The 24,471-nt window shown below is 43.7% G+C and overlaps 1 protein-coding gene across 1 annotated transcript in view; it reads left to right on the forward strand.

The window, feature by feature from the left end:
* The window catches only part of HOATZ (HOATZ cilia and flagella associated protein), a 69,491-nt gene extending 53,976 nt beyond the window's left edge, over positions 1–15,515 (forward strand). Inside the window, exons 5-6 of the mRNA XM_066606965.1 lie at positions 3,034–3,086; positions 15,267–15,515. Coding sequence (XP_066463062.1) covers positions 3,034–3,086; positions 15,267–15,327 — 114 coding nt within the window. The 3' untranslated portion in view covers positions 15,328–15,515. The remainder of the gene's footprint in view (positions 1–3,033; positions 3,087–15,266) is intronic.
* Positions 15,516–24,471: the final 8,956 nt, after the last annotated feature.

A 24,471-nucleotide genomic window follows, 5' to 3' on the forward strand; every position in this document is an offset into this window, starting at 1 on the left:
TGGGGGAGACATAATACAACAGTACTTGCAGAGAGATAGCACACATGCGCAGTTTCGGCAATAGCTCGGCATTCCCTGCTAGGTTATGAACCCTACGTCACTAGTGGCAAAGCGTACATTACCCTGCAGGAAGGAGACTGCCGAGAATGGATGCTTCGTCACCAGAAGCAGAAGAATCAGCCGGTTGGAGGTGAGGTGACCCGGGGGTCTGTAGTAGACGGAGGAAGATCGGCAGGGAGAAGATGCAGTAAGAAGACTGACTGGGGAGCAATAGGTAAGCATAGAATTTTTTTTTTCTAATGACAGAACTCCTTTAAAGGAGTTTCCCTATTGCTTAAAATTGCTGTATAACCACTCTGTACTCCCTTGTTGCTGCTGACCAGGACATGTGACGGCTGGCCAGAGCAGTGATCTTCTATAGCCAGTGATTGGCTGTAGAGGTCACATGACCTGATCAGCAGCAACCAGGAATTAGAGTGCTTGTGGAGCAATTTTAAGTGATATGAAAACCACTTTGCAGTCTCTGTCGGCTTACTTGAATTAAAAGACAAAATTTAAATATCTTTAACAGTGTTGTAAATCTTTCATTTCTTTTGCGTCGGTACAATATTAGCAAAGCCCTCACAACATTTACTATTGGTTAGGAACTGTCAGTCACCATTTGCCACCATCGGCTGAGATTTTCAACATGTCTGATCCTGTATGCTACCAGGAATATATATTGCCGCCATAAGCTGCTGCTCATGGAAATAAACATGTTTTTCAGACCGGGGAAAGACTGCAATCTTATGTGTGGATGGGGTAACGCCGGCCTTATAGTGCTACTACCATGAGGTCTTGGCACCGTGGTACCCAATAGTCAGCGCTGCCATCCAGTCAGTGGTGGTGAGGGTTCTAATGACTGCCTTAATGTCATTTTCGGAGGGTGTCCGGGAGCCGAAATTTGCTTTTATTCAAGCTTTTCAGACTCCTGACAGACCGTGACATTTAAGTACAGTGTTCTGATAGGAAGCATCACACATGTGACATTTTGTTGTGTCCTTATAAGATTTTCTGGAGTTGGACTGTCGGCGATGTTCAGCGTCTTTCTTCTTCTGGCACACGGGGTTACAGTAAGTGCAGTATAAATCCAGAGGAATTTCAGTTTTGAGACAGATAAGTGCAGTTCAGACGGCCCGGGCCACTCAGATTCCTGTCTGCTTTAAAACAGACTGCAGTTCAGAATTGACCCGTCTTTTATATTTAGGATTCTATCTCCTTGCCGCGGCTCCGGACATCTTCTTACACACCGGTCAGACTTGCAACCAAATAATACTAATAATAATCAGCATTTCTATAGCACCAACATATACCGCAGCACATTACAAAGCAGAGCTGACAGAGAAAAAAAGACATGAAACACCGTATTAGGGCGCCTTGACATGGCGCTTGTCTGCTGTGGGCTCTCCACAGTGGAAGACCTGCAGAAAATATGCTTTAAGTCCGCAGTAATGTGTTTAAATTGTGCCTGGCTGCTGCATTCCAGTTAGATTGCAGAGGGGGAAGATTAGCAAATGGAAGACCAATTAGTAATGAATTAGAGTTACAGTAATGAAAATGAATGAGGTCGACAAGAGGTTGTGTATGTATGTATGTATGTATGTATATATGCAGTAAGGAAAGGGCGGATTCTGGAGACTATTTGAGATGCAGGTAGGGCTGGGCAATACAGCCTAGAATTTAAAGGGGGGATGTTTTTTCCCCAAATTTAAAGGCGTGTGCTAAAATGCCACAACTCCCGTAAGAATGCAGGGCTCGGGGCGATCAGCTGATCATCCAAAATACCACTTTTTGCACCCCCAGCAGACAGCTGAGACACATGACTCTTCATACATTAGGCACATCTCGGCCCCTCCATGCACTTACACAGAAGAATATGCCATTGTGGACCTGGAGTAGATTTCTAATACTGTATGACTTGTCAGTTACTGGTTTAGATTATGCGTAAATGTGTCTGTTAGAGTGGTGCTGACCCCTTTCAACAAGCCACTCTCCTTTTCAGAAAAGTGGTTGGGTGCAGCATAGATTACAAAAAGTTCTGTGCAAGCTAGCCACACCCCGTTTTATGTTACAAATCTCCCTCAGAGTTCAAAGGCATTGCCCATTTGTAAACTATTCATGGCCTATTCTTAAGATAGGCTGTCAATACTTTATCTGTGTGGGTTAGCCACCTGGGAACCCAACCAAACGGCTAGTCGCTTCCGCAATTTGTGATCATGTACTGAGCTAATTTCTGTAGGAGGCAGAAAGCTCTGTTCCCACTGCAGTGGCAAACCATGGTATTACAGGCAAGGTTCTTCCTGCCTTCAATGGGAACTTTGCTTCTAATACCAAGCCTGGCCGGGTGCACAGCTAAATGGCAGGGGTCCTTGGCAGCAGACATAGTTTACAACTGGACAACCCCTTTAATCTGTAGGTAGTCACTTACAAACACAGGCCTGCTATTTTCAAGTATGTTAGGGAAAATCCTATTCTCCATGGTTGTTCTCTTGGCGCCATCAGCAGAATACAGGCATTGTTCAGATAAGTGGAGAGAATAGAGAGCCTTTGTAATGACTTTGCAACAGCCCGTATATGTCAGAAACATAGAGGCATATGCGACTACAAATGAACATACATACAGTATGTCACTGTAAGCCTCAGACTGGCAAAATAAGAAAAAACGTATACCGCAGAGTAGTGCAGTTGTGAGCTCCGAATCCAGAAAAGAGAGGAAGAAGCACCTTGTGTGCCGGAGGAAGTCATTGGTGCAGTAGTGAAACGTGTTGCCTGGATTCTGTGTCCGCATCTTGTAAAATGAAGACAGTTATAAGCACCTCTCCTGGCGGCACCTGGTGTGTGCAGGTGGGAGCTCCGAATCCGGAAGACAGAGGGACTCGGGCAAAAGATGTGTTTTAGGGAATCGCTTATAGTACAATTCCCTAATATACTAGTAAAGCGTTATCGTTGTATTTTACAGAATTGTCTTACGATGTTTCACTCTCTTCTATTTAGAAAGAACTTGTATCTTTGGGACATAAACCAAATATCCAAATAGAGGAGCGAAGGTGAGTTGTTACATTATATTTATATGTAGACTTTACCCACCAAAGACATTTATGACTAATCCACAATGTCTGATTTGTAAGAGTCCCACCTCAGCCCCCACCCCCCCCAAAACCACTTCAATAGGAAGAACAGGATCATCTGCTTCTGTATCTCCAGTAGACTTACACTGAGAGAGCCGTGAACATGCGCAGCTCCATCTGAATGCAGTCACCATCAGTTGCCTGATTTGGCAGGTCAGTTGTCTCCTGTCTTCCTGACTGGTGGGATTCCCAGAAGTAGGGCCACCTACCTAGCAGAAGGTGCCTTTTAGCTAATAGGAGAGTGTACCGGCCCCGCAACTATATTGGGCTCATAAGCCGTGTCCGCTCCATGCTCGGTTGCTATCACTTGTTGCTGCCAGCTGCCAGTAACTACCGCAATCAGAGTTAGCTTTGATTGCGGCAGTTAACTGTTTTAGTGCCGCGGTCACGACTGACCACATGTCTAAACAGTCAGTAAAAGTGGGGGAAACCCCTCCCTGCACCCCATCTGCACTCCCCCACAGCAGGATCATAAGGTGCCAATGGGCTAGCATGACAGTTTGGAACCTACTGAAGGCTCCAGGGCTGCCATGCATAGATGCCTAGCAAGCGCTGCCTAAGGCCGAGGCTCCCAAAAAATTTGAATAAAAGTGAACAAAAAGATGTATTCATCTCAAAATGGTAATAATGAAAACTACAGCACATGCTGCAAAAAAAGGAGCCCTCACACAGCCCAATCAACGAAAAAATAAAGTTAAGGGTCTCAGAATATGGCAACTAAAAGCAATTTTTGTTTAAAAAAAAAAAATTTACTTTTTAAAAATAGAAGAACGTTAAACCAATTTAAATTTGTCAGCACCATAATTGCACTGACCTACAGAACAAGTGTCATTTGTACTACCCTATGAACACTAACAACTAAAGCCACCAAAAAGGGCGCAATTTCATTTTTTTCATTTTTCCCCACTTAACCTCTTACCTTTTTTTGCTTTACCAAAATGAATATTTTTGCTAAAACCAACAACCCTTTATTAAAGGAGTTCTGTCATTAGAAAAAAAAAGAAATGCTTACTTATTCCTCCCCAGGCAGTCTTCTTACCGCATCTTCTCCTCACCGATCTTCTCCTGGCTCCTGCAGTCCCCCGGGTCACCTCACCTCCAGCCAGACGGATCCTCTTCTTCCGGTGACAAAGCGTACATTGCCGGCATTCTGCTTCCTGCAGGGCAATGTGCCCGGTCACTAATAACGTAGTGTTCACTGCCCATCAGGGAATGCCAAATCCCAGTATGCTGCACATGCACTATATCTCACTATACTATATGAAACACTAGTGGCGGGATATCGCGCATGCACGCTAGAGCAGGCTGCTAATGTTTCAGCATCACCTGCTAGGCAGAGAATGCTACATCATTTGCAGCATTCACTGCCCTGCAGGAAGTGAACTGCAGTGAATGGACGCTTCAAAACAGGAAGAAGAGAACCGGCCGGCTGGAGGTGAGGTGATCCAGGGGACAGGAGGAGCCAGAAGAAGATGGCTGAGTAGACGATTGCGTAATAAGACTGCCTGGGGAGGAATAGGTAAGTATTGCATTTTTTTCTAAGGACAGAACCCATTTAATAAAGGGTTGTTGCTTTTGGCCAATATATTTGTTTTGGTATTGCTTACGGCGGGCCTGCTGGACCCCGAGCCTTTTCTTTTTCTCTTTTCATATTTTTTGCTTTAAGGACCAAGCGATTGTCATTGTTGCATGGCAAGAGCCATAACTTGTTGACATAGCCATATGAGGGCGACAAGTTGTATTTGGAAAATCCCTCAGATATTCCCCCATTGTTTCCGGGTTTTGTTCTTACAGCACTCATCATTTGCTAACAATAACATACGTTTCTTATCTGGATCCGCACGACTACTGGAATTCCCAATTTACATAGATTTCTTTATTTTTTACTACTTTTTCACAATAAAAGCACATTTTTAAAGAAAAGCAATTGAAGCTTCATCGCCACATCTTTTTTTTTTTTTTTTGCAGGAAGACTTGTGTTTTTAATTGGTGCCATTTTCAGGTATATGTGCCTTCTGGATTCCTGTTTAGGCCGTGGTCAGATGAGCGTGTTTTTTTTGCATGCCTATGTGTGCAAAAAATGTGCTCCTCACATAAGCAGAAAAACGCGTTAGCAGGCACAGTTTCATATGCGCAGCGCATGAAATTTTGCCTGTTTACTGGAGCAGCTGCTCCAAGAAGTTCCCATCATCACTGAACACTGTAACAGCACTGTCACTGTGTTCAGTGATGATGGGATTCCCCACTGGGACGAAAGAATCCCCTGCCACAGTTCTCACAGCTGTAGCAATGGGATGAAGGCAACCCCAGCTGGGATTTTCAGGGAAGGGATTAAAATATAAGCCCTTTCCTGAAAATAAGCCCTAGCTGCTGGAAAAAAATAGATTTTATATATATATAATATATTCATCGCTTAGCTGCCCTGTCAGGGCTGCGGCACATCTTCTTTTCGGCACCCTTGTGTATCATCTGATTCAGTGATTGAATGCCTGTGATTGGTTCCTGCACTCAGCCAGTCAGAGGCAGCGCATCCAGGAGGCGGGAATTTTAAATACCTGTCCAGAAAAAATGATACAGAAGAGTTCCGGTGGAGAAGACATTCCGGAGTCCCGACAGCGCTGCTAGGTGATGTATAATTTTATTTTTTTCCAACAGCAAGGGCTTATTTTCAGAGAAGGGCTTATATTTCAAGCCCTTCCTAGAAAATCCCTGTGGGGGTTGCTTTCATTCCATTGCTTTTAATGGGGCGACAGGAGTGCTGGCCCCATTGAAAGCAATGAGATAGCATTGTGATGACAGCAGTGGCAGGAGTCTTTAATTCTGCTGCAGTCCCCTCATCACTGAACACTGTCACAGTTCTGTCACAGTGTTCAGTGATGAGGGGACTCCCTGCGTGGTTTAACTGAGACCCACGGGGACTAAGGGGTTAACAGTGGGACATTTAAAAGGCGCGTCTGGTCAGAAGCACCTTTTAAATGCCCTGCTGTAAGCAGCGGGTTAGCTATTCCGTGCGCAGGACTTTCCATTAACTTCTGCTCCCACAGGAGTCAATGGAAACTCTGGAAAAACGCACACCTATGTCCTATCTTTTTTAGGTGCGCGCTGTTTTCCGCTTCAAATTCCGCACGTGTGAACACTTTTATAGGAACCCATTGGTTGTTTTAGAAACTTGCATCATGCGCTCGTAAAATACACGCTCGTCTGACCGAGCCTTTATTGTGTTTATTATTTTTAAGGCGTGCGATAAATAACAAAGTATTTCCATTGGCTTTGTCGTTACAAATTCGGTAATGCCTATTATGTACTGCTTTTAAATTGTATTTTTTTATCCATTTGAAGGGGTTTTGTGAAAAAAATGCATATTTTCTTTAAACTTGGTTTTTTAAAAAGCTAAACTAAAACTTTATTGAACGTTTATTTACGCTGTTTTGTAGTCCTTCAGGAAGACTTGAAGTTGCGATAGTTCAATCGGTAGGATAGTACACTGCATTGCTTATGCAGTGCATTCTACTAAGCCTTTGACAGCAGCCCATTATACTCTGCCGGAGGTGTGGCCTAATATGCAGAGTTACATGGCAGACATGAAGTCCTTTTCCAGGCTTTTAGCTGTCAGGGGAACCTATTGTTACCTTATATTTGATGCCGATGGGTAACAGAAGGAACTCCCTCTCCCTGCCATCTGCTGCAATGCTGTAGTTGCTATTAATTGTGGCATGTAAGGGGTTAAATTGCCAGAATCTGAGATTTCTTTGCATCTGGCAGTTAGAGCAGGAGCCTGGCTGTCAGTAGTCAGCTAAGGCATCGCCTTTAACCCATTCCCGCTGCAGGGCGTAAGTTTACGTCCTGGGAGCCGGGTACTTCCCGCAACAGGGCGTAAACTTACGTCCTGGAGATAATCCCGCAGCGGGAGCCGGCTGTCACTCACAGCCGGCGTCTCGCTGCAACAGCGGGGGGACATCGGAGATGCGCCCGCCACTGTTAACCCCTTCCCTGCCGCGATCTAAGTAGATCGCAGCAGGGAAAGAGTTCACAGAGGGAGCGCGGCTCCCTCGTGTCTCCGGCCGGAACTCGCGATGTCATCGCGAGAGCCCGGCCTGTCACCATGGCAACAGGACGCCAGACACTGGCGTCCTGTATTGCCTATGCCTGAGATCGCTGTATGAGCGATAAGGCATGGGAGAGCAGTAGCTCTGCCATGCCTTATGACAGCGATCATCAGGGCAGTGATTAAAGTCCCTCAGAGGGACACAAACAGTGTAAAAAAAGAAAGATTTAAAAAATGAATTTAAAAAAATGTAAAAAAAAAGAGTAAAAAAACCATTTTTTATGCTTTTTCACAGATTAGCATAAAAAAAGGTAAAAAATAAAATAAAACCCCACATATTTGGTATTGTCGCATCCGTAACGATGCGTACAATAAGTTGCACATGCTTTTGACTGTGCACGGGAAAAAACGCTAAAAAAAAAAGCTAAAAAACTGAGGCAAAATGCTCATTTTTAGCATTTTGCCTCACTAAAAACGCAATAAAAGTGATCAAAAAAGCCGTATGTACGCCAAAATGGTACCAATAAAATCTACAGCTCGTCTCGCAAAAAATAAGCCCTCATAGAGCTCTGTACATCAAAAAATAAAAAAGTTACGGGACTTTGAATGCAGCGATTTAGAATAGAAAAAAGATTTCCAAAAAAAAGGGTTTTTATTGCAGAAAAGTGGGAAAACCTAAAAAAAATGTTAGAATTTTGGTATCGTTGTAACCGTACCGGTCCGCAGAAAAAATGGAATGTCTCATTTATGCTGCATGATTAACGGTGTAAAAAAAAAATAAAAAAATCTATGGCAGAATTGATGCGTTTTCTCTCTCTGCTATCATTAAAAAAAAAAAAAAAATTTACAATATACTCTATGTACCCAAAATTGGCATCCATAAAAACTACAGTTCGCCACGCAAAAAACAAGCCCTCATTTGGCCGCGTCGACGGAAAAATAAAAAAGTTATGGCTTTTGATAAACGGAAAAGAAAATCCGCCAAAAATTGTTGCGTCCTTAAGCCCAAAATAGGCCATGTCATGAAGGGGTTAAAAGACGTACATGCAGGTTAAAAGCCCATTAGTGAGGTCAGTAAAAAGGCGTATTGGCTGTCAGTAAGGGGTGAAAAACTTTCAAACACTTTTACGTACATTATATGGTACATTAAGTGGTTCCATTTAAAAACACAACTTGGCCCTCAAAAAAACAAGTACACATGGATGTGTGAATGGAAATATATTAAAAAGTTATGGCTCTTGTAAGGCCAGAAAGAAAGAAAAATAAAGTGATAAATCTCCGATCCTAAAGTGGTTGGTTAACATGTAACAGAATTGGTGCAGAGCAGCACCAAAATCCGCAACATGTGATCGTACCTGAAGAGTACCTGCGCACACTGCAGTGATCCACTGTATCTGTATGCAGATAACTGCTAATTGCCAGACAGCAGCTGCACTCTGGATTGTTTCAGTTGTCAAGTCCTGGTTACAGCGGAATATTGTAGTGTGAACACCCACCCTAATGTATTGCCCTATTAAACTTAAAGGGGCTGTGTAGTTACCCAACAACATTTCCTGTACAGGTCCAGCAGTGCTAAAATAACAGAAGGAGCAGTTTTTTGTTCAATCTGTTTTTATTAAATTTTTCAATAGGATAGGTTACAAAACATACAAATCTCAAGAAGGTCTCGCAAAACCTATAAAAAGTCATAACCTAATATAATTCTTTGAACCAACATGTATAAATCGGCCTAATGGGTGACCCCAATAATAATAATACCCGAACATGCAGTTTGAGAATAAAATGTTTGCGGTCTGTAGTATTCGGGTAGAAGCCAGAGGCCTTATCCTCTTGCAACAATGAAAAAGAATGGGATATAGAAGAGAGACAAAAAGAGAGGACATGAGTTATGGGAAAAGGAAGAGAAAGAAGGTAAAAAATAAAAAAAATAATAAAAAAGTAAATAATATTTCTAAATCAATAAATAAAAGGATGGGTTTAAAGAAGGGGTAGATAGTTGGTTGAAGGAAGCGGGAGAAGAGGGGAGGGAGAAAGTTCAGGGCCACCCCCGGGAGTGTTTAATATCCAAATTACTACCTTCTAATAACCCGTCTCACCCCCGCGGCGAGTGAGCAACTAGGAAAGCAGCGCTCGAAACTCTGAAGAAGATTCCAAGTCTATCCACAATTGCCATACGGACAGAAATGTTTCAGATTCTCTATTATGTTCTGCACTTAATTCCTCCATAAGGCACAGATGAGACATTTCCTGAAGCCACTCAGTCATGGAAGGAATTTGTGTGGAACACCAATGGCGCGGGATGACTGCTCTTACTGCTAGGCAAAACATGAGTAAACGCTTTTTCTGTGAACCTATTGAGCCCGGCAGTATGGATAGGAGAGCAATTTGGGCATTATTGTTAATATTTCCCCAGCTGATTAAGTTATATGTGGAGAATACCTTGTCCCCAAAAAGGTCTCAACAAGTCACAGCTCCACCAAATGTGCATCATTGTACCCCTATCAGTTCCACTGCGCCAACACACCTCAGACACCAAAGGGAATATAGCATGGAGGCGGGTAGGATATCTACCATCTTGCAAGAATTTTGTAATTTTTTTCCTGTGCAGCACAGGCCATAGACAGTTTGGCAGACATACCCCTCCAATAGGGTACGCACTCCCATTCTTGGTCTCGAGTGACCCCACACAAACTTGATCAGAGCCGACCTTAAAGAGGTTCTGACACTAAAAAAAAAAAATTGTACTCCCCTTGCCTGGCCAGGTCCCTTCCAGCCGGCATCTTCTTCTGTGGCTTGTAGAAGCAGAGCAGGAGCGGTCAAAATGACCGCTTCCTGCTCTGCTCCGTCCGTCAGCCACTTCCGAGGTGAACGGACGGGCCGCCCACAGCAAGCACGTCACAAGCAGTGCTTGCTGTGGGCGGCCGTCCGTCCTGGCTGAACTCCGAGATTCTGCGCGTGCGCAGTGGAGACGCGGCCCGTCCTGGAGACGCAGCCGGTAACTAAGGGTCCCGGATTTATCCGCAGACCTTACCCCAGCTTCTGCACGCGTGTCCGTCACCAAAATGGCGGATACAGGCGCAAAAGCTGCAGATTGCCGGGGTAATTTAAAATCTCCCCGCACCTGGCTACTAAATGCATCCAATGGATAACTGCGATCACGTAAAAGTAAAAAAAAGCTGAAGTTCACCTCCCGTCTTGGATCCAATCCATGAGGGGAGGTGAAAATACTGAATTAAGCCTACCCGCGATGTCCCCCGACAGGATCCTGATCCGTGGACCTCTACCCAGCTTTGGCGCATGCACCTGTCGCCAAAATGGCGGACGCAAGCGCAGAAGCTGGGGAGGGCAAGGTGAAATTTAAAATCTTCTTGCTCCTGGCTACTAAAGGTAGCCGAGAGCTTGGAGATGTCACAGGGGGCTGCGGTGAGTGTTCCTTGGTCACGTGATCGCCATTATTCATGGATAATGGCGATCACATAAAAATTAAAAGACAGTTAAAGTTTGATGTGCCGTTCAGTTTGGGCCCCGTTGTGCATCCAGACAGAAGATTAGGGCCACAATGGGTATGTTTCTGAACACGAGACAAACAGGGGTATCCATTTTGGGGTGAAAGTCTTAATTCCTATGTATGCTGCACAATAAAAACTATTTTTAAAATGACACAATTGCCAAAAAAACAAAAATCATAATTTTTTCCTTCTGCTTTGCTTCGATTCATTCAATAGTGGTGGGGTCAAAATACGCAGTACACCCCTAGATGAATGCATTAAGGGGTCTAGTTTTCAAAATGGGGTCATTTGTGGGGGTTCTCTGTCGTTTTGGCCTCTCAAGGGCTCTACAAGTGGGCAATGGGGCCTGAAACGTCTTCAAGCAAAATGTCTTTGCACTATAGAAAAAAAATCCTGTGTTTTTAAAATTACATATTTGCAAAAATATGAAATTTTCTTTTTTCTCATCTAAATTGCATTAAAGTTTTTCCAATGTGCGCCCAAAATAAAGTAAACAGATGGAAATATATATCTTAGCAAAAAATTTTCTATTTTCTTGAGATATTGCAGTTGAAAATGTTAAAAAATGATGCTTTTTTTCAAAATTTTCCCAAATTTGTCGCTTTTAATAATTATACACAAATTCTATTAGTTTTTTTTTTCTGCCTAAATGAAGTACAACATGTGGCGAAAAAACAATGTCAGAATCACTTGGATATGCAAAATCTTTACTGTGTTAATCCATGTTAAAGTGACACATGTCACCATCTAGATGGTGCCTGATAAGCAACAGACAGGGGGCTACACTGCAGGGAATCAGTTGGGATAGCAGGCAGAGGAGACCTCCAGAGTGTGACAGGCAATCCAGTGGAGGTGGCAGAGATAGAAAAATATGTTTTCACTGGAGTGTCCCTTTAATTTTTATTTTTATAGTGATACAACTCCTTTGATGAAGGAACAAGTATATATCTATATACCTGGCTTGGATCATCTCTCCTGATTTGGATAAATGCTCATTTTTAATTCTCATATCTGTGAACAGGTTCCATTTCATACAATTCTGGGCGAACATTAAATAAAGTGAGTCTGAGGTTTGCTCACCGGTCTTGTTGTGCAGGACGGCTTTGTCTGTGTGAGCAGGACAAGACCTCAGTATTGATTCTGCATCCATTTAATCAGCACTGAAATCAAGACTTACCAACATCGCTCCCGTTGTAGGTGTTTTGGTCAATGTTAACAACCTCACGTAACAAGTACTAAACTAGAAAGCACAATGTATCAACGATACGTCAGCCACACGTACCATTAGGACTTGTCACGTTTGGTGGCACCTGTATAAGGAATCAGTGGGGCTTAATGTACTTGTCTTTATAAATGATGCGTATGATTCTTCCATACACATACACTGAATGACCACTTTATTACAAACACCCCGTTAGAACTCCTGTGAGTGCCATTTAGACACAACGATTATCGCTCAAAATTCGCTTAAAAACCATCTTTTGAGCGATACTTGTGTCTAAAGGCGCGACTATCTACAGTTTTCATTAATGATTCACTTATCATTGTCTTTCAGCTAGCTAAAAGACAACGATGAGTCTCATCAGTGCCGTGCTCTGAGTTCTCAGCGGGATACCGCTGATACTATTGTTTCAGCTGGTATCCCGCTCGGAGAACACAGCGGGAGTATGAAGAACACAGCTGTCCAGCTGTCTTCTGTATTCCCCGCTTAGATTGCTCAGCTGTATACCAGCTGAGCACTCTGTGAACACAGCAGGAGTATGCAGAAGACAGCACTGCAGCTGTGTTCTGCATATCCCGCTCGAAGCGCTCAGCTGAATACCAGCTGAGCGCTCTGAGAACACAGCAGCTGTATACAGAAGACAGCGCTCCAGCTTTCTTCTGTATACAGTGAGAGCCTTCATTTACGCACTAATAAGCTCTTAAGTAAGCCAATTAGCTACTTAAGAGCTTATGCAAAGTGAACGCTCAAAACTGTCATTCAAACTGCCGTTTAAGTGATCATCTTGCCATGTAAATGCACACAACTATTATTGCTCAAAAGATTGCCTTTGAGCGAATTTTGAGCGATTAATCATTGTGTCTAAATGGGCCTTTAGACTTCAGGACAGCAGCCGTTCATCATGACCGGTTCTGTTAGGTGTTGAAATAGTTTTGCAGGAATATTGGCCCATTCAGACAGGAAGCTTCTTGTCGTTTTAGCAAATTATATGGAGGTGTTGACTATGAACAGCTGACAGGAAGTAGTCATCAATTTATGTTGGTTGCACCAAATTCTGACCTCCCATCAGCATGGTGCAACAGAAATCTGGATCTATCTGACCAGCTGTTTTTCCACTACTCCAATTTTTGCCCTCTGTTGCCACTGGAGTCTCACTTCTCTGTTTTTATTAGACAGCAATGGCACTGGAGCTGGTTGCCTGCTGTTATAGGCCATGCGTGCTAAGAAATGACAAGTTGTACATTGGGGCACCTTAGTTGGAGCATCTGTATTGTAATCTGCTGTAATTTGCTTCTCTGTGCACTGCCTGTTCATTACAACTATTCTTGACACCCTCTTCTGACCCCTTTTGTTAAAGAGTTGTTTTCATCTACGGGATCCCCTTTCACTAGATATTTTCCTTCGATCACACCATTTTCTGCATTTGCTCCACACTTTTAGAGGGAAACATCCCACAAGGTTGGCAGGGTATGAAATCCTGGCCCTGGATAGTCTAGCACCAATGTCCAGGCCTTGTTAGAAGTCGCTTAGATCACTGGATTTTCCCAATCTAATGGGAATTCACACGGAAACTGATCCACAGAAAACTTGTCACTTGATTTTATTCTGCACTCCAGGGTCACGGGTCTAACCTCCATGCAGAGAAGTGCCAATCATTAAAGCGTCGGTGTGCCTAATAATAAAGTGGCCGTTCAGTGTAAGGGACGCTAGCGCTTTTGCTTTCCATATAGCAGTTCCAGCTGAGGAGCACCAACATGGAATGAAAACAATTGTTTTCTTGCCTATAGAAATACATTGAAACTTAAGACCTCCAGTTTAATTCTGTTACTCAATTTTTTTGTCTCCGTTCCACTTTTTACACTGGAATAAAAACGCAGACCGCTGGGCTTTCATTTCCAGTAAAAAAAAAGGAACAAAAACAAATACTTTTTTTTACATTGTAGTCAGTTGGAGACTGAAAAAATGAAAGGAAAGCAGTCAATTTTTATCCTCCTTCACTTTCGTTTTGTACTGTTCCTTTTTGTAAAATGGGATCCACCGTATCACTTCTAGTGTAAACTCGGCCTAAAAGCAATTTGTGACATTTTTTGTTCTACCTTGGAAAGAATCACTTGCCGTGTTTGTTATTGTACAGGACACACCTAAACCATACAGAAGTGCTGTCAGTGTGACCACCCCCTACTAGCCCCAGCGGAGATCCACTGCAATGGTCTTGGCAGCGGGACCCTTACCCCCCCTATTCATTAACTCTTCACCACTGCGCTCTTTTGGACACTTTGTTTCGTGTGTGAATATTTGAAACCCTGTAATAGAAAACCAGCGCTCCAACCCCTTCATGATGTATTAGAAAATGAATCACCGCAGAATTTTCTGACCTATTCAGGTTAATTTATATACTTTGCTAATGCTTATGATTTAGGGACTTTTGGCTCACACGACTATTCACTACCAATTTAGAAAAACTTGGACAGTGTGTTTACATCATCAGTCATCGATGGCATAGCGTTCAGGCAGCAGAGCCCAGATGAATAGTTTAATCACCAGACCATCAAGTGATTGCATTTACACACAGCAATTTACAGAGCTTACAATTGAATGTTTTAACATACTTGAAGATCTGCGATTTTGACTATTGAAAGTGCCCACCTACAAGTATTTACTCTTGAGATGGTCATAAACAAGCAAAATGTGAAACATCCAAGTTACTTTTGTCCATTCTGCACAATCCTCAGTTTCTAAACGTGATTTATTAGGCATTTAAATGGGTTGTTCGGTCTACTCTGAACTACTGATGGCCTCTCCTCAGGCTAGGTCACCGCTAGTTGATCGGTGGGGTCTGCCACTCGGGAGCCCTGGTGATCAGCTCTGTACACATTATAGCATCCCGGCTCTTTTATCAAGGCACTATTCCTATTGACGTCAATGGGTTCCATGCCCTCCATACTAACCTGGGCAGCTTAGGGCCCTTTTATACGGAACTATTATCATTCAGGTGATCCGAAAAACTCAACGATAATCGTTCAGTGTAAACACGGCCAACAATTGGGCGATGCATGATTTGTTCGCTTATCATTCGTTGACACAGTGTAAAAGGACTGTAATAAGCATACAGGGTTGTTAGATTCTGGATCTGTACACATAAACAGCTGATCACACCAGGGGTCCTGAGTGGCAGACCCCCAACGATCAACTATTGATGACTTATCCTAAGGACAGGGATGTCAATCATTCAGACTCGGACAACCCTTTTTAAGCTACTTCAAAAGAAAAATAAAACTTAGAAGTATACTGTAGAATTTCACATTACTATTTTTTTTCTCAAGGTTACCCACACCGGATATAGAAGAGATGGAAGATATAAAGGCCGTAAGGCAGCTTGAGTAACTGTAACCTCCGCAACGGGACCCTGGTTGAACCAGTGATGGCTTCTGGGACAGTCATTTTTTTATGGCCTTTTTATAAATATATTATCCGATTCGGTCTATTTTTGCCCACATGGTCTGTCTCATGCACCCATAACTCTCATTTCATCTAATTAATTGTCTGAGTATATAATAAAGTATAGGATTTTATTGTGTAATGCACTGATTGATTTTGTCATGAATAAATGCAAACATCTATTTATGGTAGAAATAACTATAAATCAGTAATGACTACAGATTTTCGGTTTCACTAAAGCTATCTTTTTTAAGGAACTACTACCTCATTGCTATGCCATTGCAACAGATAACCGTCCTTAAAGGGAAGGTGTCATTAGAAAATGACCCATTATATCAATCACGGTTTTGTGTTAAATATATTTTTTAAGAATTTTTTTTTTCTATTTTTAGTCAAAATCTATATTTTTTTTAAAAAAAGGAAATCCTGTATTTCTCACACTGACCACTGTTAGGTTATGTGGCTGGAGTTCTATGAGTTTCCAGGAGCACACCTTCACAGGCATGGGTTAATTGAGCTGGTTGGGCGTGGAGTTCCCCATCCAGCCAATCCCCCAGGTCTGCTGCATATAAATATCAACCCCTCTTACTGAGGATGCTGGTTGTCTCAACACCATGGTGTTTTCTTCCATGCAGGTGGCTGGACATGTGGTATATAAGCATTCCTGATTCTGTGCGGTATACATTGGTGTGTTGGTTTGAACTATGTCCAATTTGTTTGGATTGTTTACCATCAAGGGCAAGTTAGGTCCTTAGGTTTCAGCATGGGGCCGTCCCTGCCGGGACAATCGCCCTGCATGCAGGCAGGTTTCATGTGAAAGTTGTCTTGTAAAAGTAGGGTCCCACTAGATGACCCTTGTCGGCGGGCTCGTGGGCTTAGGTAAGAGCAAATACCGAATTCTGTATCTATTTCATCTGTTTATGCATGCAGGTATGCAAGGTGAGTGTTTTGGGTTATTTGTCAGTCCTTGTGTTATGTCTGCCCGTCAGTCCCGTTTTTGCGTTTGCCAGTTCAGATGTGTACTAAAAGTAACAACCACAGAGCCGAATACTAGCCTGTCACTTCCTGATCAGTAGAGAAAGATATGCAGCAGTCATCTCACTAGCATCACAGGCAGGATTACACTGAAAGCTAACACCTATATGTAGATAATATAGGATCTACCATTCACTATAGGTGATCAACTGTGGCTATCTACTTCCCTTCCTTGTACAATGACCCCTGCACAGGTATTTTCTGTACATGACTATGGGGGCAACCATCTGGCTTGAGCTACAGCTAACAGCATTTAAAGATATGCTTTACAGCAACCTCATATGCCATAGACACAAAGGACACCAGGGGACTCATTGACTTCTATGGGAGAGTGTTGTGGGCATGCTCTGTGACATATGCATAGGTCATTATACAGGTAAGGTGAGGAGGTGAGCTGTGACCATCACCTATTGTGAATGGTAAATCCTGTGTTATCTATGGTATATGTAGGTGTTACCTTTCAGTGTAATCCTGCCTGTAATGATAATGAGATGACTGCTGAGAAGCGAACTCCACAGAACAGGAAGTGTCCGATTATTATTAGCTTATTGGTCAGTGTGAAAACTGCAGGATAGTATGAATTTTTTAAATATAAATCATAATATCGAAAATGTAAAAAAAAACACCAAAAATTATTAAATATGTTTAACGTAAAGACTTCATTTATTCAGCAGGTCATTTTCTGATTCCCTTTTAAAGAGAATCAGTCACCTCTGAACCTCCCAAACTACAGTAATCATTTTAAATGTCTTGAAAGATGCTGATTCCTTATCCTTTAAGCCAATACATAAATATAATGAGGAGAACTCCTAAGGACTCCTTCATCCATGCAATGCGATGCATCACTCATTTGCAGCACGGGGTGAAGTTGAGTAGAAAGAATTACTGAATTGGAATCGGCATCTTTTAGGCTATTTACTGATTGCATTACTGTAGTTTAGGGGCATTTCGGAGGTGACAGATTGTCTTTAATGGGGTTTTTAGACAACTGTAAGATATGGCATCCTGTTATAATTTCCCATAACATACTGTTTTTTGGTGGGTCCAGATGATGAGACCCGTCAATCCCTATAATGTAGCCCCTACTGCATTTTCTCTGCTCCTCACCAGGCATTGTGCTCAGAGTTGCAACTGACAGAAATGCCATAACTTACAGAATACGCCTTTAAGTTGGCCATAGACCAGAAGTAGCTCCCTGGTCTGTTGAACTGTCTGATACCTTACACTACTGAGATAATAATTATTAACCACAAGCTATCTATAGAAATATATTTGATGTGGAAAATGGTTCCCAGCATTAAAAATTATCATTTTTATTCAATACTATTCGCAATTTCTGAGTAAGCAAAAACTGAATACATAACGCATATAAGGGACCTTTTACACGGGATGAAATATTCTGAAACAGCGTTGCAGAATATGCCGCTCCGGGATTCCTCATCAAAATCCACATAGCTAATTGTGGATTTTGATGTGGAATTGCTGGCAGAGTTCTGCTGTTTTCAATTCTGCATTAAAATCCACATTATCAGTTCAGATTTTGCTTCTGAATATTTCACGGGAGAACATATTCCGCAACGCTGTTGCAAAATTTTCTGCCCTGTGTGAAAGGTCCCTAAAGAGGTTGTGCCGCTACAAAAAATCTTCCTTAAACAGCTGGCCATGATCTAAAAAAGCAAACAAAACCCTCACCTTCCTTGGGCAGACAGACAATGATGCTGCAGCGGGCACCTGATTTCCTTTGTATACACAGACCGGGAAAGCTAATGGAGCCATCGCGCTGCTTACTGGGGTGGCGGAGAAGAGAGGTGAGTATTGGCTTTTGGCTTCTTTTTAGATGATGGCCAGCTGTTTAAACTTTTTTTGTTTATAGTAGGACAACATCTTTAAAGTGCATTATAGAGATACCCTCAACCCCGTGTACTTACTGTGGACTAATGTCATCTCCCTACCAAGACCACTTTCACATGGCTGAGGAACCCGCGTGAGATTGGTGCATGGCGAGATACACACATCTCATGCAAGTATGTACTCCATGGAGAAATATACATGAGCGATGTTTGGTGCAGGAAAAAAAAATGTATTTGCCGTATGCTTGTTTGGTTTTCTACCATTCTTTCATTTACAGAGACAGCATAATTTCCTGCTTGTCGGCTCTTGCCAAGTTTTTGGGCAGCTTCTATATTTGTGTGTCAGTCAGTGTGGATGCCGGACAGTTTGAGTATCTTCAACAAAGCCACACAGATTTGTCTTCAACTTCACTCATCTTGTCACTCTAGCGTTGGCGCATCTTCGGACTGTTTCTGGCGAGGTCAGTTCTTGTGCAAGTGATTGTAGGAATTTCTACCTCTCGATTTTTGACATTCCTGTCACTTTTCTGACTGCTCACCTGAAAACCAAATGGCTGTTGACCAATGTTCCATTGTGGATACAGAAGAATAGTGAAAGAGTCCATCTTCATGTTCCCCTTGTCACTTTGTATCTGGCACACGTCTAATAAGTGTCTGCTCCACCTTTGGTGGTGATATTGTAGTGAACAGTAACAGGCTTCTTAGATCACTCATTTATTTCATCATCCTAATGGAAAGAATGAATCAAGACCCAAACCATTTGTTTTGGCATATGTGAAATGAGCCATGTTGCAATTGGATCCGAAGATGGAGCTATCAACAGGTCTTGATTTTCTGGCTTTGAACTTCAGGATTCTACTGAACAGCAATGTTGCAACATGCACAAACTTAAAGATCGGGTGATAGTTGATCCCACAATGTTTCTACTATGAAAATGTCATTGTGGAGTAAGAAGTGACCCCTGAAGAGATTTGCTATAAAACAAAGTAACCTAGAAGCAGAACGATTTTACTATCTTACAAGACATTCCGTACCTGACAAAGTCACAAATGGCTGTCACTTTTTAAATCGATTTAAGCAAAAATTATAACTTGGGGTCTTTTCAGACAATACAGTGAATACCGAGGGTTAAACATGGATATACAGTATATCTGCAAATGCTTGAACCAGTGGGAAAACCAGGAGCTAAAAAAGAGACCATATAGGAGTGCATGTAGTGATCACCAGTTTTACCATTTATTGTAATTTCTGTCCATATTTAGGCCGCCTGTCCACGGACGTTGTGGAATATCGGTATCGATATTCCACCGCCCGGGAGCAGGGGTGAGAACTGTCAGTTCTCCGCAATGAGCCTATCTGATAGATGGGATCACTGCAGAGAATCGTTGCATGCCGCGATTTGCCGCCCGTTCGTGGAAAGGGGGGGCTGCGCTTTCCATAGCAATGCTATGGAAAGCGTTCCCTTGCGTTCCTCGCGGCCGATTATCGCCGCGGGGAATGCAGTGCACAATCACCCGTGGACAGGAGTCCTTAAAGTGTATCCATGTAATGACAATTGCATTTCTGCTTCAAACTGCTAATCTGCAGCTGTAGATGCTGCTTGTTGATTGTTATACTACTTAAAGCACATTTTATGAAAGATCATGATATTGTTTTTTTTAGCAAATAGCACTTTTCTGCTCAATAATATATGAGTTGGCTGGTTAGCACATAAATAATGTCTAGTGATGCAATATAAAGTGTCTCAGTGCAAAACTGGTTAATTTCTTAATGGTATGGTCTGCCCAATGCCCGCACCTTACTTCCAAAGTGGACAAAAGCAGTCCGATCATCTATAGACTGTTGTAGAAATTTGTTACTCTGATATCGGACCGGAGCAAGTCATTTCTATGGCTTAACTCCCAGTCTCCTGCTTTAAAGGGAAGTGCTGTTTTGTTTTTTTTTAAAGCAGATACCCGTGATTAGGAAAAAAGGTCTCCTATTTTTTTCCCCATAAGCACCACTCTTGTTCATTGGCTGCTTATAGTATTGCACCTTCTTCTCGTTCAATTGAATAGTGCTGAGCTGTAATACCAAACACAGCCCATGAACAAGAGTTCTGCTCGAACTTCTAGGGAGTGCGTGCAACCCATCTCCTAAGGGGTCAGCATGCGCACCCAGCTTTCCTGTCTCCAACCTATCAGAGCTCTTCCGGTTTATTTAAAGGGGTTGTCCCGCGGCAGCAAGTGGGTCTATACACTTCTGTATGGCCATAATAATGCACTTTGTAATGTACATTGTGCATTAATTATGAGCCATACAGAAGTTATAAAAAGTTTTTCACTTACCTGCTCCGCTGCTGGCGTCCTCGTCTCCATGGAGCCCGCCTAATTTTCGCCGTCTAAAATGGTCGAATGGCCAAATTAGACGCGCTTGCGCAGTACGGGTCTTCTGCTTTCTTCAATGGGGCTCCGTGTAGCTCCGTGTAGCTCCGCCCCGTCACGTGCCGATTCCAGCCAATCAGGAGGCTGGAATCGGCAATGGACCACACAGAAGAGCTGCCGGCGGCCATCTTCAGCCGGTAAGTATAGAAGTCACCGGAGCGCGGGGATTAAGGTAAGCGCTGAGCGGTTTTTTTTTTAAGTCCCTGCATCGGGGTTGTCTCGCGCCGAACGGGGGGGGGGGTTGAAAAAAAAAAACCCGTTTCGGCGCGGGACAACCCCTTTAAGGCAGATCACTCCCCAGTGGAAGATGGTAGAGCAATAAGTTTCCTAGTGTTCCAGTGAAGGTGTGTCTGTATTCGGCTAGCTTCGCAGTTTGAATCATGTGTATGGATACCCAGCTTTCCTGAACTCTGTCTGTTCTAAACTTGGCCTGTTGACTGACTATATTCTGCCTGAACATGACTGCCCCAACCTTCTGCCTGTTTACTGTACTGCACAAAGTCCACCTGTCTTGACCTCAGTCTGTTATCAGACTATGCCCTAGCCTGGCCCCATGGTACCACACTTAGTACATATTGACCTGCCAGGGTCAGCTGCTACTATACTGAGACTACTCCTGGGGTAACATCCAAGAGGTTTCCTGCAGCAAACACCTCTTGAAGCTGCCCTCAGGAGTAGCCCAAAGCCAAATCGGTTAGTGATACAGTGGGTCCAAGAACGCTGTGTTACAAAAGGTCTAGGTAGGCTTCACAACTTCATAGGTCTGGTGGACCTATTGTATACCCAGCTAATGTGGCTTCCATTAATGCCTTTTGAAGTCCTATATACACACATTCAACTTGGTTAACATGCACAGCTCTCCTTTGTTGCTCTTGAGGACTATGTTCAGGCTTTATTAGGTCTATTACTTGACCTTGTTGTACATGCAAACTTACTAGTAATATGGTGCTTTTCTGTTAGCAGACCTCAGAAGCAGGAAATAGGAAACTTATCGCATGGGATGTGTCCCCATTATGTATAAAGAACTTTTCATTTCTATCTGGAGTTACCCTAGAATGTCCATAAGTATAAGACTTTATTCACATGGGTGTAATTCAGGTTCATCCAGCACATGGACCCATGATAGTCAATGAGGCTTTCACAGATGCAATTTTTCACACGTACAGACAGTCCATGTGAAAAAATACTGTTTTCACAGACGAGAATACCATATGCAATGTTGTGTCTCCATAAACATCAGATAGCACATAGACAGTGTCTTTTGCACCCAATTTTTCACAGCACAATATCAGAACCCCCGTGTAAGTATGGCCTAAAGCAGATTACAGTGAGGAAGGCTCTGTACTGTCATGGCTTACATTTTTACAGAATTTGTAAAACGAAAAAAAAAGGAGTTTGGTACGGTGTTCGCCAGTAGAGCAAAATGTGATTGTTCTCAGTGAGAGAAACCAAGTAATCCTGTAGATATGATACCTTTTTATAGCAAGCTTTCGGACCTGTGCAGGGTCCCTCTTCAGTCTTAAGCTTAAGCCTGAGGAAGGACCCAGCGCAGGTCTGAAAGCTCGCTATGACATAATGTATTTTTGTTAGCCATTAAAAGGTATCAGATCTACAAGATTACTTGGTTTCTCTTACTGAGAACAATCACATTTTACAGGACTTGTGGCACATCAAAAAAGAAATGCTAGGATTGCAACCTCACCCCACCAGTAATCACACCTTGGCGTGTGAGTTGGAAATTAAGGGACCTTTCAGTTCTTGCCTTGGTGAAGCTCTTGATGCATTTTTCTTAGCCCAAATGTGTTCCAAAAACAAAAATTACAGTATTTACTTCATATTTTCTCTGAATAGGATCGCTTCTTTGTCAAAAGAAGCATCTAAACTTACACATTGTGAACACGGCTGATTTTGTATTTGCTAGTAGGGCGAAGACCGACAAAACCTGTAAATTCAGCTCTCAGCCAGACCAATGGAGCTCTTTTTGCCCCCCAAAGTTTAATTTATCTGAAGAGAAATTGTCTGGTGTTCTCTACTAGGCGGCAGCTGAAGCCTGAGCTGGTTATGCCAATAGAGCAGCACTGTCATAAGTCATGAGTCAACACAGGAAATCCAGCATATGTCAACTACATCAGACAGTGATATGATAGCTGAGCAGCATTATCATGGACAACCAGGGTTGTCGCCTTTATCACAGAAAAATACTGTCCAGGGTAAAAGGAGGCGTGGCTTATCATGATGTATATTTTAAACTCTGTTAATGTTGTGGCCCTAACTAGTAATTATGCCCCCCTTAGTGACCCCAATAGTAATAGTGCCCCCAGTAGTGGCCTCAATAGTAGTAGTGACTCCCTTAATGGCTCATTAGTAATAGTGACCCTGTTTATGGTCACAGTATTAATAGTGACCCTTGTTAGTAGCTCCAGTAGTAATAGTGCCCCCAGTAGTGGCCTCAATAGTAGTAGTGACTCCCTTAAAGGGGTGGTCTCGCGAAACCAAGTGGGGTTATACACTTCCGTATGGCCATATTAATGCACTTTGTAATATACATTGTGCATTAAATATGAGCCATACAGAAGTTATTCACTTACCTGCTCCGTTGCTAGCGTCCTCGTCTCCATGGTTCCGTCTAAATTCGCTGGCAGCTTGCTTTTTTAGACGCGCTTGCGCAGTCCGGTCTTCTCCTTTCAGCACGAGCCGCTTCAGTGTGCTCCCCGCTACAGCTCTTCTGCGCATGCGCAGATGAGCTGTCACTGCTCGGAAGCGCGCTGGAGCGGCCATTCTGTACCTTCCTCTGTTAGAGGAAGGTGCAGAGCCGCCCAGCTGTCCGGAGAAGCCGCCCAGCTGTCCTGCCGTCCAGGTAAGTGATGGGCCGGGGGGGGGCTGTCGTCGCTGCGATGGGGGGGGGGCTGCCGCTGCGATGGGGGGGCTGTCGCTAGGCCAGGGGGGGCTGTCGCTGCGATGGGGGGGCTGTCGCTAGGCCGGGGGGGGCTGCCGCTGCGATGGGGGGGCTGTCGCTAGGCCGGGGGGGGGCTGTCGCTAGGCCGGGGGGGGCTGTCGCTGGGCCAGGGGGGTAAGTGATGGGTCGGGGGTGATGTTCACTGACAGGTGAAGGCCCCGGAGCCCAGCGCTGGGCTCCGGGGCCTTCACCTGGGCTCCGGAACCTAGCGCTGGGCTCCGGGGCCTTCACCTGGGCTGAGGGTCTAGCGCTGGGGAGCCGGGAGCGTAGCGCTGGGGAGCCGGGGGCTAGCGCCGGTTACCTGCTGCCTGGCGGTGGGTGACTGGTCGGCGGCTGCGGGGCGTCTGGTCGGCGGCTGCGGGGCGTCTGGTCGGCGGCTGCGCGGCGTCTGGTCGGCGGCTGCAGGGCGTCCGGTTGCCATGGAGACACAGCTGGCAGCGTCTCGGGAGCGCGCACGTCGGGCTGCAGCGAGCGACGGGGAAAGAGTCGGCGGCCATCTTGGGGAAACTTTTATAAGTTGCTGAAACGCTGGAACGGTAAGTACAAACCAGCTAGGAAAGTCATTTACAGGGGTAATTAGTAATGTATGTTTAATTAGGGGGACTGGGCAAAAAAAAAAAATCACTGCTTCCTCGAGACATCTCCTTTAATGATCCATTAGTAATAGTGACCCTGTTTATAGTCACAGTATTAATAGTGATCCTTGTTAGTAGCCCCAGTAGTAATAGTGCCCCCAGTAGTGGCCTCAATAGTAGTAGTAACTCCTTTACTGGCCCGGTAGTAATAGTGACCCTGTTTAGGGTCACAGTATTAATAGTGACCTTTG

Source organism: Eleutherodactylus coqui, chromosome 6 (assembly GCF_035609145.1).
Source record: "Eleutherodactylus coqui strain aEleCoq1 chromosome 6, aEleCoq1.hap1, whole genome shotgun sequence".
NCBI classification, from domain to species: Eukaryota; Metazoa; Chordata; class Amphibia; order Anura; family Eleutherodactylidae; genus Eleutherodactylus; species Eleutherodactylus coqui.